The sequence below is a fragment of the Parus major genome, chromosome 5, assembly GCF_001522545.3.
Source record: "Parus major isolate Abel chromosome 5, Parus_major1.1, whole genome shotgun sequence".
Classification (NCBI taxonomy): Eukaryota; Metazoa; Chordata; class Aves; order Passeriformes; family Paridae; genus Parus; species Parus major.
In genome coordinates, this window is record NC_031774.1 from 14,802,757 (window position 1) to 14,820,645 (window position 17,889).

A 17,889-nucleotide genomic window follows, 5' to 3' on the forward strand; every position below is an offset into this window, starting at 1 on the left:
GACACAGATGTTGGTCCCACAGTCACACACACAGGCTATCCCACCTTGTCCTGAACTTGTCCTCCCTCTAAGCAAAGTCATTGTGTGCCAGTCAAACACACAACAGAAGGGACAGCTTGAGGTGGTGATGCTTGTTGCAACCTTCTTTACAGTTGCTGATACTCAAAACATTCAAGTATTAGTTTTAAATTTTTAATACAAGTTTTTTTAATGTGGCCTTTTTCCAAACTGGTTCACACCCCACAGAAACATTTGAAGGGTTAGTTAACCACCCAAGCACCTTCACCTGAAATTGTTATTTAAATTCCACCTTGATTCAGGACCTGATGAGGGACAGAAGGATGATGGTATCTCCTTACCTACATAGGAAAGCGGCTTGAAAAAAAAATCCTAAAGCCTAATTACAATTTCACTTTCAAATATATGGAATAAACAAAGAAATATAATTATGGGGAAAGTTATGGCTTCCAATGCCCTTTTACAGAGAAGATTACGAGAGAAAATAATGGCTTATGCCTCTGTTTTTGAAAAAAATTATAAATCCTTGTAAGTGAAAAATGTTATCAACTATTTTTTGTTACAGTCTTAAAATCACGTTGAAATACATACATTAACTAAAAATGTGAAAAGAAATAGCTGCTTCTGAGTAAAGTTATACTTCTGGTGCTTCTGACCAAAGTATAACTGAAGAATTCATATGCATCTCCTTCCCACCATATCCCTGCCCCTTCCTGCTGAATGGATTTATATAAATCATCAGTAACACATGCAAAAAAAAAAAAACAAACAAAAAAAAATTCCTATGATGGTTGTCTAGGAGGGTTTTTTTTAAAAAAAAAAATTTGGAAATTGTTTGTGTGCAGTTAATCAAAGTGTGCAGTTAATTTTTTCCTCTGCCCTCATAACTCTAAACCATCTACTAATGCACTGTATTCTGAAATTACATTTTCTTTTTTCCTCAAAATATATGCTGTTGAAACATTACATGTCAAGTTTCTGCCCTAAGTCATTCTTTACATCTGGATTAAAACTCCCTAAAGAGAACAATACTAATTTTACAGTTGTAAAAGAGGATATTATAATGGAAATACTGACTCAACTCTAGCATAGTACTCTAGCATAGTAAACATGTTGGCATAATGAAATTAAATTGATACAAGAGCTCACACATTGAATTTCATTGAAAAGCATCCTGTAAAACAATTGCTTTATTTAGGAACAAATAATATTCATCCATTGACTATTTTAAAACTTTGATCTGATGAACATCACCACAGATTTAGGCATTAAGACTAATGTTGTTCCTATTAAATATGCATCAAAAGTCTGAAGGGGCAATATGAAGCAAAACCCCACCCAGAAAGAAAATATAGTAATGTTCATCAGCACTGAGTAGGGAAAGGATTTTTTTTTTTAGGTTATATCAGGCTAAAGTGAGCACAGGGAACTAATCAGGTAATTAAAGATGTTCTGTCTATGAAATCCTTGCTGTGTACCTGGGAAAGTCTCTGACAGATTCAGTGACAACATTTATCTTTATCATTTTTAAGTATCTGATTTTTAAATTTTATTTTTAATGTTTTCCTGATTTTATTGGTCTTTAAATCTGTCAGTCTGGGCATGATGGACAATATAAGCAGACTAACTTTGAATACTGGCACTGGGGAACTGAAAGATGCACAACATTACATTTATTTTACTTGCTAACACTAAGCCTATTTCTGAAAGATGTACAGATATCCTGCCACTGGCAGAATTTATACAGCTTGCACTGCATTCAAAAGCAGCAACAATCCAGACAACTCTTTATGCCATAAGGTAACCTCAGGTTTCTTCAAGAAGCCCATAACTGACATGGCAAATAACTACAGCCCAGAGTTCTCAAGGAAATTCAGGAAGACAATTTAAATATGAAAATGAAAAAGCAATATAGACTAATAAATAACAACAATGACAATGAAGAACATTTAATTACAAGTTATGCACCCTAGGGGTGTGCCTATAGTCAGCAAAGCACATCAATATGGAAGTACCCAACTCCAGATGCAGTTTAGTTGTGGTAACACAGACCTCTCTGGTTTACTTCAGCTATACATTCAGTTATATATTCTATTACTGCTGCCCAAAGAACTTGTTTTGCAGTGTACACACAGACTGAGATAAGAAAGCTCAGTGCTGGAGAGCAAGAAGAGGGGTGTGAAAACACTGTCAAGGACTTTTTGAAGCATTCTCTACTATGTAAGGTAAGTGCACTTTCAGAGAAGAGAGATCACTTATTTATGATGGTGTCTGAAACAGGAGCTGTGAATTATCCTCTTCTGCAGGTTCAGCTCGAAACATGTTCTCATTGACCAGAATTTGTGCTGCTTAAGCAATTCAGAAAATTCTGGCTAAACGTAACTGAAACTTTCAAGATCTAACACTTGAGATGGTTTTTGTATGAGTTTGAGACCTTTATTTGGGAGAATCTTTTTGACTTTCCAGCTCTTCATAGAATCATAGAATGGTTTGGGTTGGAAGAAACCTTAAAGACCACCCAAGTTCCAACCCCCTGAGATGGGCAGGGACACCTTCCACAAGACCAGGTTGCTCATAGCCCCATCCATCCTGGCCCTGAACACTGCCAGGGATGAGACATCCACAGCTTCTGTGGGCTAACTTCTTCTCTGTCCTAACTTTACAGGGCTTTTTCCTAGCAGAAAGGATGAAGAATATTACACTATCAAGAAATCAGAAATGGATGGACCTGAATCCATCGCAGTTTTGTTCTGTTAAATCTTTTTAGCAGTTAGTGGAAGTGTGTTAGAGCAGAATAAGGACACCTAATTCCACATTATTATTTTTTTTAAAAATACATTATGTGTTCATTGAATGCAGTCTCACACTTCATGTGGCATGCTGCAACACAATAGAAGCTATAACAGAGAAAAAATATTATCATAATTAAATGTATTGATTAAATAAGTTTATTGTAATTAGGAAGACAAAATAACTGGCACGCCTATTAACTGAACAATAATTCCCTGAAAGGAGAATATTTCAATATCCTGACAGATCGTGTTGCTTCTATGGGAGGTTTTACTGTATTTTCAGTAAGCCAATCTGGTCTGTCACATACTCAGTTTTTAATGGCAACGCCAATGACAGCATGTGCTTTTAAATGCAGCTACATCTGCCACTGTTAATTACTGAGTCATCTGACCACTGTAGTGGAAAACAAAAATGCCATAATGACATGAAAGCATTGAAAAAAGCTACTTGACAGAAAGCCACTTTCTTGTGCTACACAGTAAGTCTTATGGTCCTAAGAAAGCCTGTATTTAACCATGGCAGACAGCAAGAAGAAAGAATTCTACAGCAGATCATAGCAGCAAAACAATACAACAAAACAAAACCTGTTGTATTCAAAAAGGGCTACATATGCATTTCGGCACCAGCAGACCTGCAGTGGATTTGCTCATCAACAGATCTTTCCTTCCTGAAACAGCAAGTGAGAGTTTGTAAAGAGCAAACTCTATAAGCACACATACACACAGGTTTATTAAAAATATTTCTTAATATATATTCTTAAATACATATATGTATTTTATTAGTGAAATGGAGGTGTTAGTCCTATCACCCCTATACAGAAGACCTTTTAGTTAGTATTATTTTTGACCAAAAAAAATAAAGAGAAACAATGTCTTTTGATTTAAAACAACAAAGAAAATCTCTATAAGACCAGCACATTTTGAAAGTGCAAGCATGTTATCAGTGATGCCTATGCATTTCAAAGATCAGTAGCACTTAGTGATGACAGTTTGTTTGATTACACTAATAAAATTAAAGCAGATTAAAAAAGCCATTGCTTGAATGCTAATGAGAAGGAAAAATAGCTTCCAAAAAGTACCTTTCTTTGAACTGCAGTAGGAAACAAAAATAAGAACAATTACAGATGGGAAATCCCAGAACAAAATTGCCAACCTAGTATTTGTGTATCATGTGAGGACAAAAGAGGGAATAGTTACTAGCAGAATTAATAAAATTAAATGTTTATGAGAACATAATCCCAGAATAGAGCTGCCACACTGGTAAATGCATGTAATAATCAAAGAGACAATTGTCACTAGTAAGACCAATAAAGGAGAACTTTACTACCAGAACCAAAGATACATCTACAGGCAAGTTGTGGTAGTGCCTAAAAAAATAGCTGAGAAATCTCAGGACAACATGGTTACAATATAGCACAATAAATGCCCTGTAAAGGCACTAAGTGGCTCCCAAAGCAATATAACCACCTTAGAAGAGTCCTGTGCCTGGATTTCCCATCTATCCTAGATGCTTCTTGCTCCAGAATTAGTCCATTCTGAATAAACTGGGAATGTCAAATTGCAAAACATAGCTATATAGCTGTTTAAAGGAAAAAACCCAACTCAATAAAAAGATGGACAAAGAAAACCTAAAATCAACCCCTCTCAAAAAAACTAGCCTAGATTTAGCAAGACTCCTACTATCTTGGACAGTTGAACACCGCCATGACAAAGGTAGCAAGAAATAATCATTGTACCAGTAGGGAAGACAGGATAAAGAAATAGAATATGTGTTTCTATATTTTTTTAATGTAATGTGATCACTTTAGATAACATAAGACTGTAAACAGCAAATAATATTACTGATCTTCTATAGTATTTCTGTAGTGTTATGGAATTACAAACCCAGAAAGTGTATTGGAGCTGTCAGAAGCTGTTTCAAAGTGCTGTTTCAAGTACTCCACATTGGACTGTGTTAATATGTGACACTGCTATACTTACTACTCCCCACCACAGGGCATCTGCATAGCTGCCAAACTCTGTTTCTCCAGAATCATTTACTGCATCCTTCTCAGCCAGGTACACAAAATAAGAGGAAAAAATGAGGCCCAGAAATCCAATGTACAGTGTTGTTATCAGTTCCTGCAAAGAGAATCAAAATAATGGCATTATGATCTCACTGAGACATTTAAATTTCCTAACACTGATGGGCTATAAAAGATAACTAGAAGACAAAAATGCAATTTCAGCAATTATAAAATATTGACACTGAGTGTTGGCTGTGCAAATTAACAAAAATTCACTGTGCTACGCAGACAACACAGAGTCAGAACAACCTTGTCACACAGGACTCATTAACCTTCTGGCCACCAAAAAGTAGACGGGTAACTTTCAAACAGCGCCAGGTTCAAAACAACTCTGGAATTTAAATACATATTTTAGGAAATATCCAGACTAGTTTTCAGAAGTCTCATTTTCTGTTGTTGAGTCCAACTACAAGTCAAAATTTGTCAAAGTGGCAGCGAACATCAGGCGCAACAACCACACCTGGTTAAAATAAATGACTACTTGACTCCATACTAAATATAAATGATAGCAGCAGCAGGGCTGAATGTATGCTGTTCTGAATATAAAGTCTTGGGCATCAGCTGTGCCCTTGCTCAGAGTGCCCAAACTTACCTGTCTGTGTATGAACACCACTGATCCCAGCAGCCTCCAGGTACCGCCCTGACGGTCAACGTGCAGCATCCGTAAAATCTGCAGGAAACGGATGCCCCTGGAACACCATTTTCAAGTTAATGAAGAGACCAAACACACGAGAGAAGAAACACTGGTGGAAAAGGGAACTCTGGCTTCCAAAGGACCGTTTTAAGAGTATTTAATACGCAGAGTATTTTATATTAGACTTAGCAGCCTGTGTCTCTTAACTCCGCTCACCCGTCTTTCTTCTTGTTTGTTATGAAGACAGCCTGGGGAGATTGTTCATGTGGCTAGTAAGGATAACTCGAGGATTCAGGAATTTTGGGCACAAACAGTAAATGCTCTAGCAATCATTCATTAACTCATATTTGACCTGCTCAACAGGATGGGAACTAGCTAACTGAAGATCTGATTTCCTCATCTTTGAGGAATTTCATAGGCAATTTGAAACAGACAGGCCAATGATACTTTAAAACATTATTTTTATGGGAGTCACTGCAATCCTGGAGCATGGCTACAGCTAGTGTGGAAAGCAAAGCACACTGCCAGCCATCCACCCAAGAAAACCAAGTGGTGTGGCCTTCCTGAGCACAAGGGGGATTCAGTCCATCAGGAATTCACAACCACAGACATTTTATGAAGAGGCAGCTTGAAGATGTCAAAGATGTGAGGCATCAAAGAGTTGCTTTAAAACTGAGCTAAGAAACAAAATCAGGATTTGGGCAGAACCTACCTAGCTGGGGAACGGGGGAAGGAGAATGAACTTCTTTATCGTCACTAGCCATAAAAGCATTTGCAACAAAATTTTATCTCCCCTACACTTTTATGGGATCACCAATACATGATCAGTGATCTGCTCTATTACAGGACACTGGGCAGTGACTCATTTTCTCCTGCAAGGACTGAAACAGGAGGTAAATTTGAAAAAAAGAAGAAACAAAATCTTGCTCAGATAGCACTACTTTTTTATTGCATATAATTACCTGATAGCAGAGGTTGCAAAGACTTGACCTTTAGAGCCCACACAAAGAACTATCATGGAAGCAACAACTACAATTAGATCTGGAAAATAAAAGTCAATTGAAGGAAATTAATTACTGCATCTTGCAATACTTCTGCAAGTCTACTATAACGATATTACTTTAACAAGTTGAACAGTCACTCCTAATTACTATTTTTGTTTATATAGCAAAAGATCTCAATTGTGGCATGTAAAAAAAAAAATTAATCATGTGATGAGATGAGAAGGTTGTACTGAGATGGGTCCAAGCTGGCTGCAGTCTAGATGAATGAGGAGTTACTGTCAAGCAGCCTGGAATCCTTATTAGCTTTAACCCTGGAGGAATTTCAGCATTTTCCATCTATTCTATCTTCTTCAATTCTTATTTTCTCTTCTGTGCTTATACAGGATTTTAATTGACAGAGATTTTGAGGTTTATTTCATATATAAGAAAATTGCCTTGCTATCATTTCATCTTTCCAGGTCTGAAAGGGAGAGAAAATTGGAATTAGGGTATGAGTCTAATTTAGTTTAAGTCAGTCAGTACTCTGTACTCTAAACCCACGTGCCTCAGGCCTAGTAAATTTTGGAAAGGAACTCTGTATTTTTGAGAATTAAATAGTTCTTGATCCATATCTGGGAAAGATGAACTGCATTTTGCTTTCCAAATTGAATTAATTTGGTTGATGTTTAAGAATGCTTAGTGTTCTAACACTTGAGAGAAATGGATCATGGCCAGAGTGCAAAGATGCAGTATTTTTATAGCTGCAGTCACACCTGAGATGCAGTTATTATAAATATTTATATATATATATCTGGACAGATGCACAGAGGAGCTAAATCAAACTATTTTATAGTTGTAAAAATACCCAGGTACAAAATTTGTAATTTACATTCAGCAAAACTGTAGATAGTCTATGAAAACCTATGTCTGGTACTCAACAACATATGATGAGTATAATAAGTATACTCATATAATGAGTAGTGGAAAAATCTATGTCACAGAACAAGAATTACTACTCTTCCATAACAATACTCCTCTTCCAATGTCTGATTTATTTAGTACATTTATATTTCAAGTACTTAAGTACAGGGAAAGGGTCTTTATACAGTTCTTTCAATGTTGGCTAACAAAATACAGATTGATTTTGGACTGTATTTATTTTGGTGAAACTTTTAAATGAATGACAAGCATTGTAAAAAAACAATTAGTGACATATATGGAATATTTGGATGTAATTTCCAAGAACCCTTAAGTCATTTTAGGAAGCCAATAGAATCCCAAGGGAATTGAGGTGTCCAGCTCCAAATGCATCACTGAAAACCATATTTTAATTCAATTAAAAATAACAGAACTACAGTGCATCTATTGTGCTCTACCATGCAACACGCCACTCAATTAGAGTGCAAAACAAACTCATAATAAACTAGTTAAATGGCTACTGAGGGGAGAAAATAGGCTGTTCAGTATCTTTGAAAAAATATAATTGTAGCTCTTGTACAGTGTCTGGGATCCTCAGGTCACAGGAGACAGGACTACGGCCAAGACTTATTCCTGGCAAAGCTGAAGATCACTTCTGAAAAAAAACCACTCAGCTATTCTTGAAAAACAAACCAAGTTGCATTTGTTCTCAAATGACAGTGCCATGAATTCCTGAAAGGAAATTCAGATCTACATTCACACTAATGACAAGAGCTCTCGCTCTAACTTGGCTTCAACTGCTGCAGAAGTTCAACTTCTAAAAGCCTTTAGGGCAGGTTTTACTCATTGTTTACATCAACTTTTCAAGATCTCATACTCACCAATGATTGAAATAGGCTTCCTAGCAAAACGAAGCCTTCCCCATATTCCAACGTATTTACTGCGACATCCTGCTGACCAGAGCCGAACCACATATTCTGTTCCAAAGAATACCACTAATACAATTTCCTAAAAGAAACACACAGGGAACTAGGTTAATTCTCTACTCTATGTCTTTTATCTCGTTTCAGAATGTATCAGAAAGCAATAAAAAAATGCAAAATTAGGAAGGTGGAAAATATATCAACTATACAAAAAATGATCTTAAGTAAAATTAAAAAAACCTGTAAGAATAGAGAAAGAAATTATTAGGAGTAAATTGAAATACTTTGATTGCATACATTTTGGATTGTCTGCAGGTACTAAAACTGAAAACCATGCTGTGCAATTCACTTCTTTCAATTCAAACAAAAGGTTTCCTGACTGAGCCAAAGAAAACAAGCAGAGTCTGTATTGAGAAGATGAGCATTTTTCTAGCTTATTTCATTTCAGGAAGAGGTGTGCTTCATGTACCATTTACTAGATCAGCTCAACTTCCCTCTTGTTTATACTTTTTCAGTCTTCCTTTAAGCTCATGTGGATTGAAAAATGGTTTCTAGTACCCATCACCAATATGTTAGTCTCCAGGTACAGTGAAGACAAAGTGAGCTCTCTAACACACCTTTCCCATCCTCTTGTCAGCATTTAGGGACTTCAGCAGAAACAGAGATCTAGTCCTGCAACACTGCTGGTACCAATCTACTTATGAACTACTCACCTATACTAAGGTATGACTTTGGAAATGCATCCAACATGACAGATGACAAAGACACCTGATATTCTTGCTGATTGGACAGATGTACAGTTAGGTCCTGTGTGGAATGTTATCAATATGCAGATAAACCTTGGGTTTTCTACAGATTAGGCAAACATGACATACCCAGCAAAGCTTCCTTGAGTATCAGGGAACTGCAATCTTTCCTTACTGGCCAACTCAATTCATAAATGGTCACATTCTCCACCAGAGCAAACAACAAAATCTATTTATCAACATGGAAAAAGTGGCTTGGCATTGAAAACACACAGCACATGGTGTATGTAAAGTAAGAGTGCAGCCAAGAAACCAGTCTCAAGATGTCATGGTTACACAGGTTAGTGCAGATTAAGAGAATGAGCTCCTTATTTCAAAGGATGATTTCACATAAAGAGCAACTGCAGAGAACACAACGTGCTGCTGAACATTCTATCCAGCCCTCTCACGTCTGCAGCATTCACTGCTGTTTTGCATAACAAATTGGCAAATGGGACTCAAGATGCTACCTATGATTATTTTCTTAATTAACTGAAATAGCCAGGACACAGCCCTAGTTTAGTCAAGATGAATGGTAGTCATTATCACCTTCAAAAATGCATGTGACATTGCCCTGAATACTGAGCAAAATAGTAAGGCTATATACAGTAAAAAAAAATGAGGAAAGGGTTAGACATCAGTTGACTTTGCTCTAATATCTTTGTGGCTCTAAAACATCTTGATGGCATAAAACACCTGTTCATCTCAGGACAAGAAAGTGTTGAAGCTCAGTCAGGACAATGACTTTTCTAGCAAAGCTGGTAGAACACGAGACAGGACTCTTTCCCTTAATTTTGACATCTCGTAACCTGTACAAGATGTCAGATGCAGTAAAATGGCTATCATAATTGTTTACAATCACTTGTATTCAAGGTAGATTTTTAAGATATAATAGAACTGTCCAGAGCATTGGTTGTAATAAACATAAAGCTCAGACCCTTGAACCCAGGCAAGAATCTCTTCTAGAGTGTCCTTCTGAAAGGATCCACTAGAACCCTCCACCATTTCTTTGCTTTAAAATAGAACTATTTTTAAATATTTTCCAATAAATTAAAGACATAATGAATGTCATAAATTGAAAGAAAACAGCATCTGCACCAGATGCTTTAAGAAAAGCCAGTGTCTTATGCTAGAAGCTTCAAATGCAATGAAATTCTCCCTTTATCCAGTCTAAAGTCACTTATGAACCAAAACGGAATGTGAGAATTATGAGCTCTGCTTGACATGAGGTGCTGTGGAATGCTCACAGAAAAGAGAGCACCAGAGGAAATCTTATCTGATCAGGTGATTGTACTCCTTTCACAGACCCAGTCAATAAACCCTAATATCTAAGTGCTCTTCCTTTTGCAGAGAACTAGCACATTTCCCTTCTTCACTACCATGGAGGAAATTCCCTTTACAAATACAATTCCAACCACACAGGGAGCAATAACTGTCCTTCATTCAAAACAGCTCATCTGAGGATGGGATATATGGCTTCACATCGTGTGTGAAGCACAGATAATACTGTTCAGATAGCCCCAAAAGCAGTTACTAAAAGCAAAAGGAGGAAAAAGTTACCTTGGTACGCAAAGAAAAACCCAGAGCAAAAGTTGATGTTTTAGCACAATGGAACCACAAACAGCACCGTGACCAGGCAGAGTGGGCCTGTCAGGACGGCAGTTGCAGTTTTACGGGAGGAAGGTAGGAAGAGAAAGCCTGGATTGTGCTCCAAAGGAGCGAGCGTTCCCCACGCAGGGAATTTGCATGGGAGCTGCGCGCGTATGTTTCCTAAAGCCCCTCCATGGTTCAGTGGCTAACAGGCACACCGGCAAGTATGCAAATGGGGGCTGTCCCAAAGACAATGCGACAGACACGCACTCAATGGTTACTGTCACCCAGCTCTTTGCGTGACATGCAGACAAGCTTAGAGAACATTGATTGTCCTATAGACTCCGCTGACTGGAGGGAACGACCAGTCGGCTTACACCAAGACACATTTTTCACTCCTGACGTTTTGATAAAGGCTTATTGACCTAAATGAGACCCAAGTTATTCAGGGAACATCGGGGGTGAAAGTGCACAAGCTGTTCTTCATGGTCATACACAAAAACGCCAGGTATCCATTAGCAACTGGCAAATTCCCCCTCCCCTGCCCGTGGCTGTGTGACAGACAAAAGTGTTTTTAATATCTTGTGTTGCATAAATCTAATAAGTAGTCTCCTGGGGGTGGGGGAGGCTGATGAATTTCTGTCAGTGTGCGCTTATATTAGTGCCCAGAAACTTGTAGACAATAAAAAAAAGTACGTTAGAAAATTATGTTCTCCTGAGCTACTAAAACACTCCCTGTATTTTTCTGATTAACAGCTTAACATGAAATTTACATGCACTAGAAGAAAATAACTGCCTGAAAAACATGAGTTAGCATGAATTAAAGCTCACTTGAGGAGTTTTCTTAATTACATACACACAAGAACTACATCGTGCAAGGACCCATTCAACCCAATGCAACTTAACAGCAATCTCCTTTCTACAAGGTGAAAACAAAAATACTACAATGAGATAAAAAACTTAAATGGTATAAAGAGCCCTCTAAGATGTGACAATCATGTACATTCACACTATGGGTGTATGTAGGGGCTGTCTCACTGAAGAGAAAATACTTTTTTCCCTTTAATTATTGATTTCTACATGGTACCCTCACTACTGACATCCCTCCTGCTCACCCCAGGTATATGCATTGTGCCATTTTCTTGCCTTCTCAGCCACATAATTCCAGCACAGCCAAGTAAAATATGGCATAAATTAATCATCTGGTTACAGTACAACTCTTACCATCTGATGAAGGAGCTTAGGCAGGATCAGTAAAAACACAATTGCCTGACAAATACGTGCTATCTGCTAGCACAGTCCATACCTCCAGAGTTCCCAGGGTATTTTGCTAATAAATGCATCTTGAAAAGCCCTTCCTTTATTTCCTGATCCCCACTGGATTGAAAGAGCTACAATCCTCTGATGGGAGGCATCCAATATCTGCATTGTGAAATAAAGTAGCAAAAGGAATGACAGGGTTCTAAAACTTAATTGAAAGAGATGTTTTTAAGCTATTAGATCAATAACTTGTGGGGAAAAAAATAGAATCTTACAAAAAATAGATCGTGACACCACAGCAACAGCTATTTAGCAGATACAGATATTGTATCTGGATGCAAGAAGGCATCTGCCTAGAGAATATATTGCCTGAGGCTCTGCCTGTAGACCTCAAAGCTGTAACTGGATGTGGAGCATCACAGACATTCAGGCAACCATTTGATGTGGCAGGACTAGATGAGGTCATCTGAAATCTGTTATGAACAAAAATGTCTTTACTCAGACTCTAGACTTTTTTCAACGCACTCTATAAATGTAAGAGAGGTAAAAAACACATTCTAGGATACCTTTATGTTATTCTGACTGGCTATAGAATACCCAAAACTAAAGGCTACATACAGCTTACTGCATCTCCCATGGAGGTGTCTGCCCTAGGAGGAAGGAGAGATGACAGGCACAGGAAGACAAGAGGCATTGGTGAGGGGGACAGCTCATAAGTTCACATTTCTTGTACTGAAGAATTTCCTCCCGTCTCAACATTCCACTGGGAACACAATTTTTATCCACATCTGTCGTATCACAAGCTCTATGACATTACCCTCATAGGAGAGATAAATCACATTAGTCCCACAATTTATCAAATCTGGCTTCAAGAATGATAAAGTTCCCATGGACTTCTTTAAACAATGAAATAATCCCTCATGTAGGGATTATACAGGGATTGCATGCCAACAGCCATTACTTCAGCTGTAAGATTCAGTGGCACTACTTGCACTGAAACCTATTTTTTAGCCAAGGCAATGGAGTATTTCTGCTACAGAGCAGTAAGGTGGAACCTCCTCCCAGGCTCAGGTAGCAGTAGTGGAGCAAGGACACAGCCACAGAAGTCATGACAAGCAGGTCTCTGAAGGAGCCAAGGGAGGGAACAATTTACTGCTGAGGCTAAAGTAAAGTGACAAACAGGACACTTGCCATCAGTGACAACAAACAGGCTAAGCATCTTAACAAGCAGGGGTACAGCTCTGCTCCTCAAAGGTGAAAAAAAAGCAGGAGCATGTCTCTCACATAGAGCATTCACAGACTCTTAGAACAGTTTGAGCTGGAATGAATCATAAAGATCACCTAGCTCCAACCCCTCTGCCATGAGCAGGGACCTTTCCACTAGATCAGATTGCTCAAAGCCCCATCCAGCCTGGCCTGGAACACTTCCAGGGATGGGGAATCCACAACTTCTCTGGGCAAACTGTTCCAGTGCCTCACCACCCTCACAGTAAAGAATTTATTCCAAATATCTGATCTAAACCTGCACCTTTCAGTTTGAAGCCATTCCCCCTTGTCCTGTCCTCTTGTAAGAAGTCCTTTCCAGCTTTCTTGTAGCTCCCTTTACATACTGAAGGGTGCTTTAGGGTCTTCCCAGAGCTTTCTCTTCTCCAGGCTGAACAATCCCAGCTCTCAGTCTTGTCTTCACAGGAGAGGCACTCCAGCCCTCTGATCATCTTTTTGGCATCAGGTTGCATTTACACATTGACAGAAGGCAGCACACAAACCCCAAATGCTACAGGCTACATGGTAATTCAGAGAGAGCTGGAGTCCACTTCTCAGCACACTGTTCACCTGACACATCAGGGCTTGCAAAATGCTTCAGACAGCATTTCTGTATAGCCTGAGCAGGGTATGCAAATTAACAGCAGCAAAGGCAACTGTTTCTTCTAATCTCACCCACTTTGTATAGAGAGGCCCCTCTTTGTTCTATTGAGAAAGGCAGGATTTTTTCCTGAAAGCTGTACTGTGCTTTCTAAGATACATAGAACAGCAAAATCAGATGGCCTAGACAAGCACACAAAGACTCAATAAAGTAAAAATCCCAACCTGATGAGGTACAAAGATCAAAAATAGAAAGGCAGATTATTTCTCATATATATAAACACTTACTGAGAAACAGCAAGTCTCAAAAATGCTATTTAGGACCGAAGATTTTTTTTTCCCCCACGACTTAACTTCCTCACTTTCAAAGAGCTTGTAAATCACATCTTTTCAGAGGTAAACAAATAATGCTAAGTTTCCTAAAAAATGTTTAAAGCCAACATACTTGGTGGTTCCTTTCTTTCAAAAGACTGGTTTCATTTGCTAAAATCTTTTACCTAGCAAATTGGGTACCAAATGATTAAACAAGCTACAGAAAACCAAAACCACCATATTAGTATTAGATTTCTGCCTTCAGAGGCCCATAATTAATCCCAAATTACTGAACATTATTAAAGCTCCCTTATTAATGCTTTGAAATAAGATGAAATAATGTTTCCATTAGTGTTGATGCTCTGAAAAAAAGGGATGCTTACTAGGAGACAGAGGTAGAAGAGTTGATTGTGACAAAGCTTTTTATTTTCCCTTAATCGGTGCTGAGAGCAGACAACAATAGCACTGGGACCATTAAAGAAAACTTTAGCCCTGCAATTTTGGGTTGAAATTTTTCCAAAATCCTATTGAATTTCAATAGGAGTTGGGCACCTAACTCCTCTAGGTGTATTTAGAAAGCTCTTTGCTGATTTCCTTCGCTCCCTTCTCACTAGAGGTTTCAGCCAAACCCAAATGCTGGCAGTTGGAATTTTTCCACCAGCCCCAAAAGGCCTCAGATGTCAGTGGTGTAACTTTGCACGTGAAGGCACGGGCTCGGAGCACGGCTGCCTTACAACAACTTTCCACACCGTCACCCCTGCACAAGTCTCCTCATAATGCAGTTGTCTTTAGCTTTTGAACGTGGTTGCTGATGATATCCACCAGGAATTTGCAGATGCGAATTAAGCTGGGCTTGCACATTTATTTTACGGCACTCGTTTTAATGTGGAGCTCTCCCCCATCACAAAGTATGCTCAAGAAGTAGACTTCAAACCCAAAGTATTTGGCAAGAGAGACAAAGTGTCAATATGCAAACCCTGATGCAAACATGATTAAAAATCCCTACTCCTTTCTGTTTATTTCATGAACCTCTTATTCAGGGCTTCATAAAAGTCTCTAGAAGGAATTCATTCAGGACCCTTTCTTTCAAAGTGAAAAATGCTCTGGCTTCTACCCAGTGCAGCATATGCTTAATTTTTTATCTTACTGAATTCAAAGGAACTATTCACCAACACTTCAGATGAAGCACACATAAACACAGTTCACAAATATGCAAACTCATTCATTAGTACATACAATATGCTAATACGAGTAGAAGGAACTGCTACAGACTGTTAAAAAAAAAAAAATCAGTTTAAGCCAAGCAAGTCTGTATTTCTGTGTTACAGAGAACTGTCATAATAACACTATTTACACAGTGGCTACTTTCCTTGATCTGAGCATTTTCATCCTGTCAAGTATCTTGTTGCGTGCTTTTTATTAAACAACCTTCTCACTCCTTTTTTGAAAAGCTACTTCATCCCCTCCATGCCCTACACCAAGCAGCTCATAAGTCTTGCCTTTGCTCCCCAGCCAACATGGAATTTATTGAGGGACCTCAGGAAGAGACTGCATGCCTGTTGTTCTCCAGCTACAAACGACAAGGCAATAAAAGCCACTGTGTCTCCCAGCAAAGCATAGTTCCTTTATACCCTTAGGCTTTCCAACACTACTCCACACTAAGAGAAAATAAATATTGCACAGCGTCTCTTATCTGTAAGCAGAGTCACACAAAAGGAAGAATTTGGCCATGATCTCCCTAGCTTAACTTGCAGTAGCTCCACTTTGTACAGCTAAAAGGGAATATAAGGGTAGATGGGATTTTTAAGACTTTATGGTCAAGTTCTGGTCACCTGCTATAAAATCTGATAACAGCAACACTTGAAATCTAGTGGTTTCAGATACAATGTACTTTTTTTGCTGTTTGAGGCCATATTGTAATAGCATCCAGGAAGCATCAACACATTTTCAAACAGAAATTAGAAGGAGCACTGATAAAAAGTATTTTTGTTCCAGTGGTTTTGAAAACCCACTACTCGCCACCCACACAAATGCTTCAAGACCAGAAGCACTGTGGATGAAAGTACAGCTGGATATGCACAGAGACATCATGAGGCCCCCAGATCTAGATCCCATGAGCTATTCATTCATTACCTATTTCAACAACTTGTTCCTGCAAAAGCAGACACAGAGTGTGCTGAAGAGGAGCTCTTTCTGACAAAGTTCAACTTCTTACCTCTCTTGTGCAGGCAAAACATCTCCCCAAGGCCCGGCCCTCCCTCCAAGAAGTGAGTTATGGAATGGTCCTGTGTGCTAGCCTTGCTTTGGGATTCTCAGCTCTGGCCTTGCTGCACTCCTCTATGTGGCTTTTGGTTTTACAGGAGTCTTTCTGGGATGTGATGTAATTTCCACAAGTAAGAAGAGTGAGAGGTCACCAAAAGCAGGACATTAATTCTATATTTACTCATTATATCCTCTTCTAAAAGCACCGTGTTTTCCAAATTCATCCTCCCAAAGTAGGATTTCTGGTCTGAGCAATGAACATGTGCTTCAATAAGAGTTTAAAAATAAATAATTTTAAGTGACTAACATTGGTTTCAACTTCCTCCAGATAAAAAAATAAAGAGGAAAAAGAAAACCTAATTTTTGTCTGGTGTGGCAGGACCAAGTTCCAGTATAAAGACATCAAGTTCTGAAACAAAATCCTTCCACACACCTGGGCGACCGTCACTCAGTTACCAGTATCAGGCTCAGCACTGATAAGGGTTCAAGTGCCATATTTCTGTTTGACATTCCCATAAACACAACCTGCTTTTGCCTCAACATACTTGAGCTCTCTCAAGCCTGCTCCAGGGAATACACATCATGCTCTTCCACACAGCTGCAAAAACAGTCACACACTAAACCTGCAGTCCAGGCACTTAATACTCCTCACAGGAAAACACATGTGCTAGTTTAAGCTAATAAAAACCCTCTCAGATGCCATATGTACACAGCCCATTCAGTCAGCATTTTACAGTTGCCTCTAAAATTTGTGAAGGAGGAGAGGAGAGTTATTTGACATGCAAAATAAACGTAACTGAAGGCAACAAAGTCAGCATTTTCAGCTAAGTGGCAAATGCATTTCACGTACTGAAGGCAAGTAGCTTCCTCCGGGTGCCAATTTCCTGCGGCCGTTCCAGCCAGTGAGCACTGAACAGTTGTGGCTATCATTGAGCGCATCAGGATTAGAGCATTCCGAAATGGGAACTTAATTTATACCAACCAAAGCACATGACCAATGCTGTGCAAACTCTCTTCAAAGCTTTGATAGCGTTCCAAAGAGACCAAACTAAACTTACATTTGCAAAATGAAGATATAAGCCAGATTTCTCTGAAGTCGCATACCCCATTAACCAAGCTACCGTTATGTGCAAAGACTTATATTTTTACATGAATTCATGTTTCTATCAGTTTTGGGTCCAACATAAATAAATGGTGCAGAGGCAGCGCTTTGCAGAATTCAAAGTTACTAAAGGAGAACTGCAGCTCTGTGAAACTCCCTTCACTCACTATCACCTTTCCTCTGCTCCCTTTACAAATAAAGGACAAGTGCACTATTCATTGCTGGAAGAAAAAAATTCTTTAGAAAGCCACGGCCTTCTCAGTAGCAGCTGGTCTGAGCTTCAAGACATCAAACACCTCAGGAAACTAATGGGCATTATATGGAATGAATTTTTTAAAAAACAAAACAAAAGAAAAACCAGAACCCAACAGCTCTGGCCAC

At 38.7% G+C, this 17,889-nt stretch overlaps 1 protein-coding gene across 4 annotated transcripts in view; it reads right to left on the minus strand.

Moving 5' to 3' along the window:
• The window catches only part of KCNQ1 (potassium voltage-gated channel subfamily Q member 1), a 333,756-nt gene that overhangs the window by 244,619 nt on the left and 71,248 nt on the right, over positions 1-17,889 (minus strand). For all 4 annotated transcript variants that reach the window (XM_019007106.1, XM_015631986.1, XM_015631984.1 and 1 more), the window contains exons 3-6: positions 8,293-8,419; positions 6,473-6,551; positions 5,469-5,565; positions 4,791-4,931 (exon numbers count right to left, since the gene is read on the minus strand). In XM_019007106.1, coding sequence (XP_018862651.1) covers positions 4,791-4,931; positions 5,469-5,565; positions 6,473-6,551; positions 8,293-8,419 — 444 coding nt within the window. The remainder of the gene's footprint in view (positions 1-4,790; positions 4,932-5,468; positions 5,566-6,472; positions 6,552-8,292; positions 8,420-17,889) is intronic.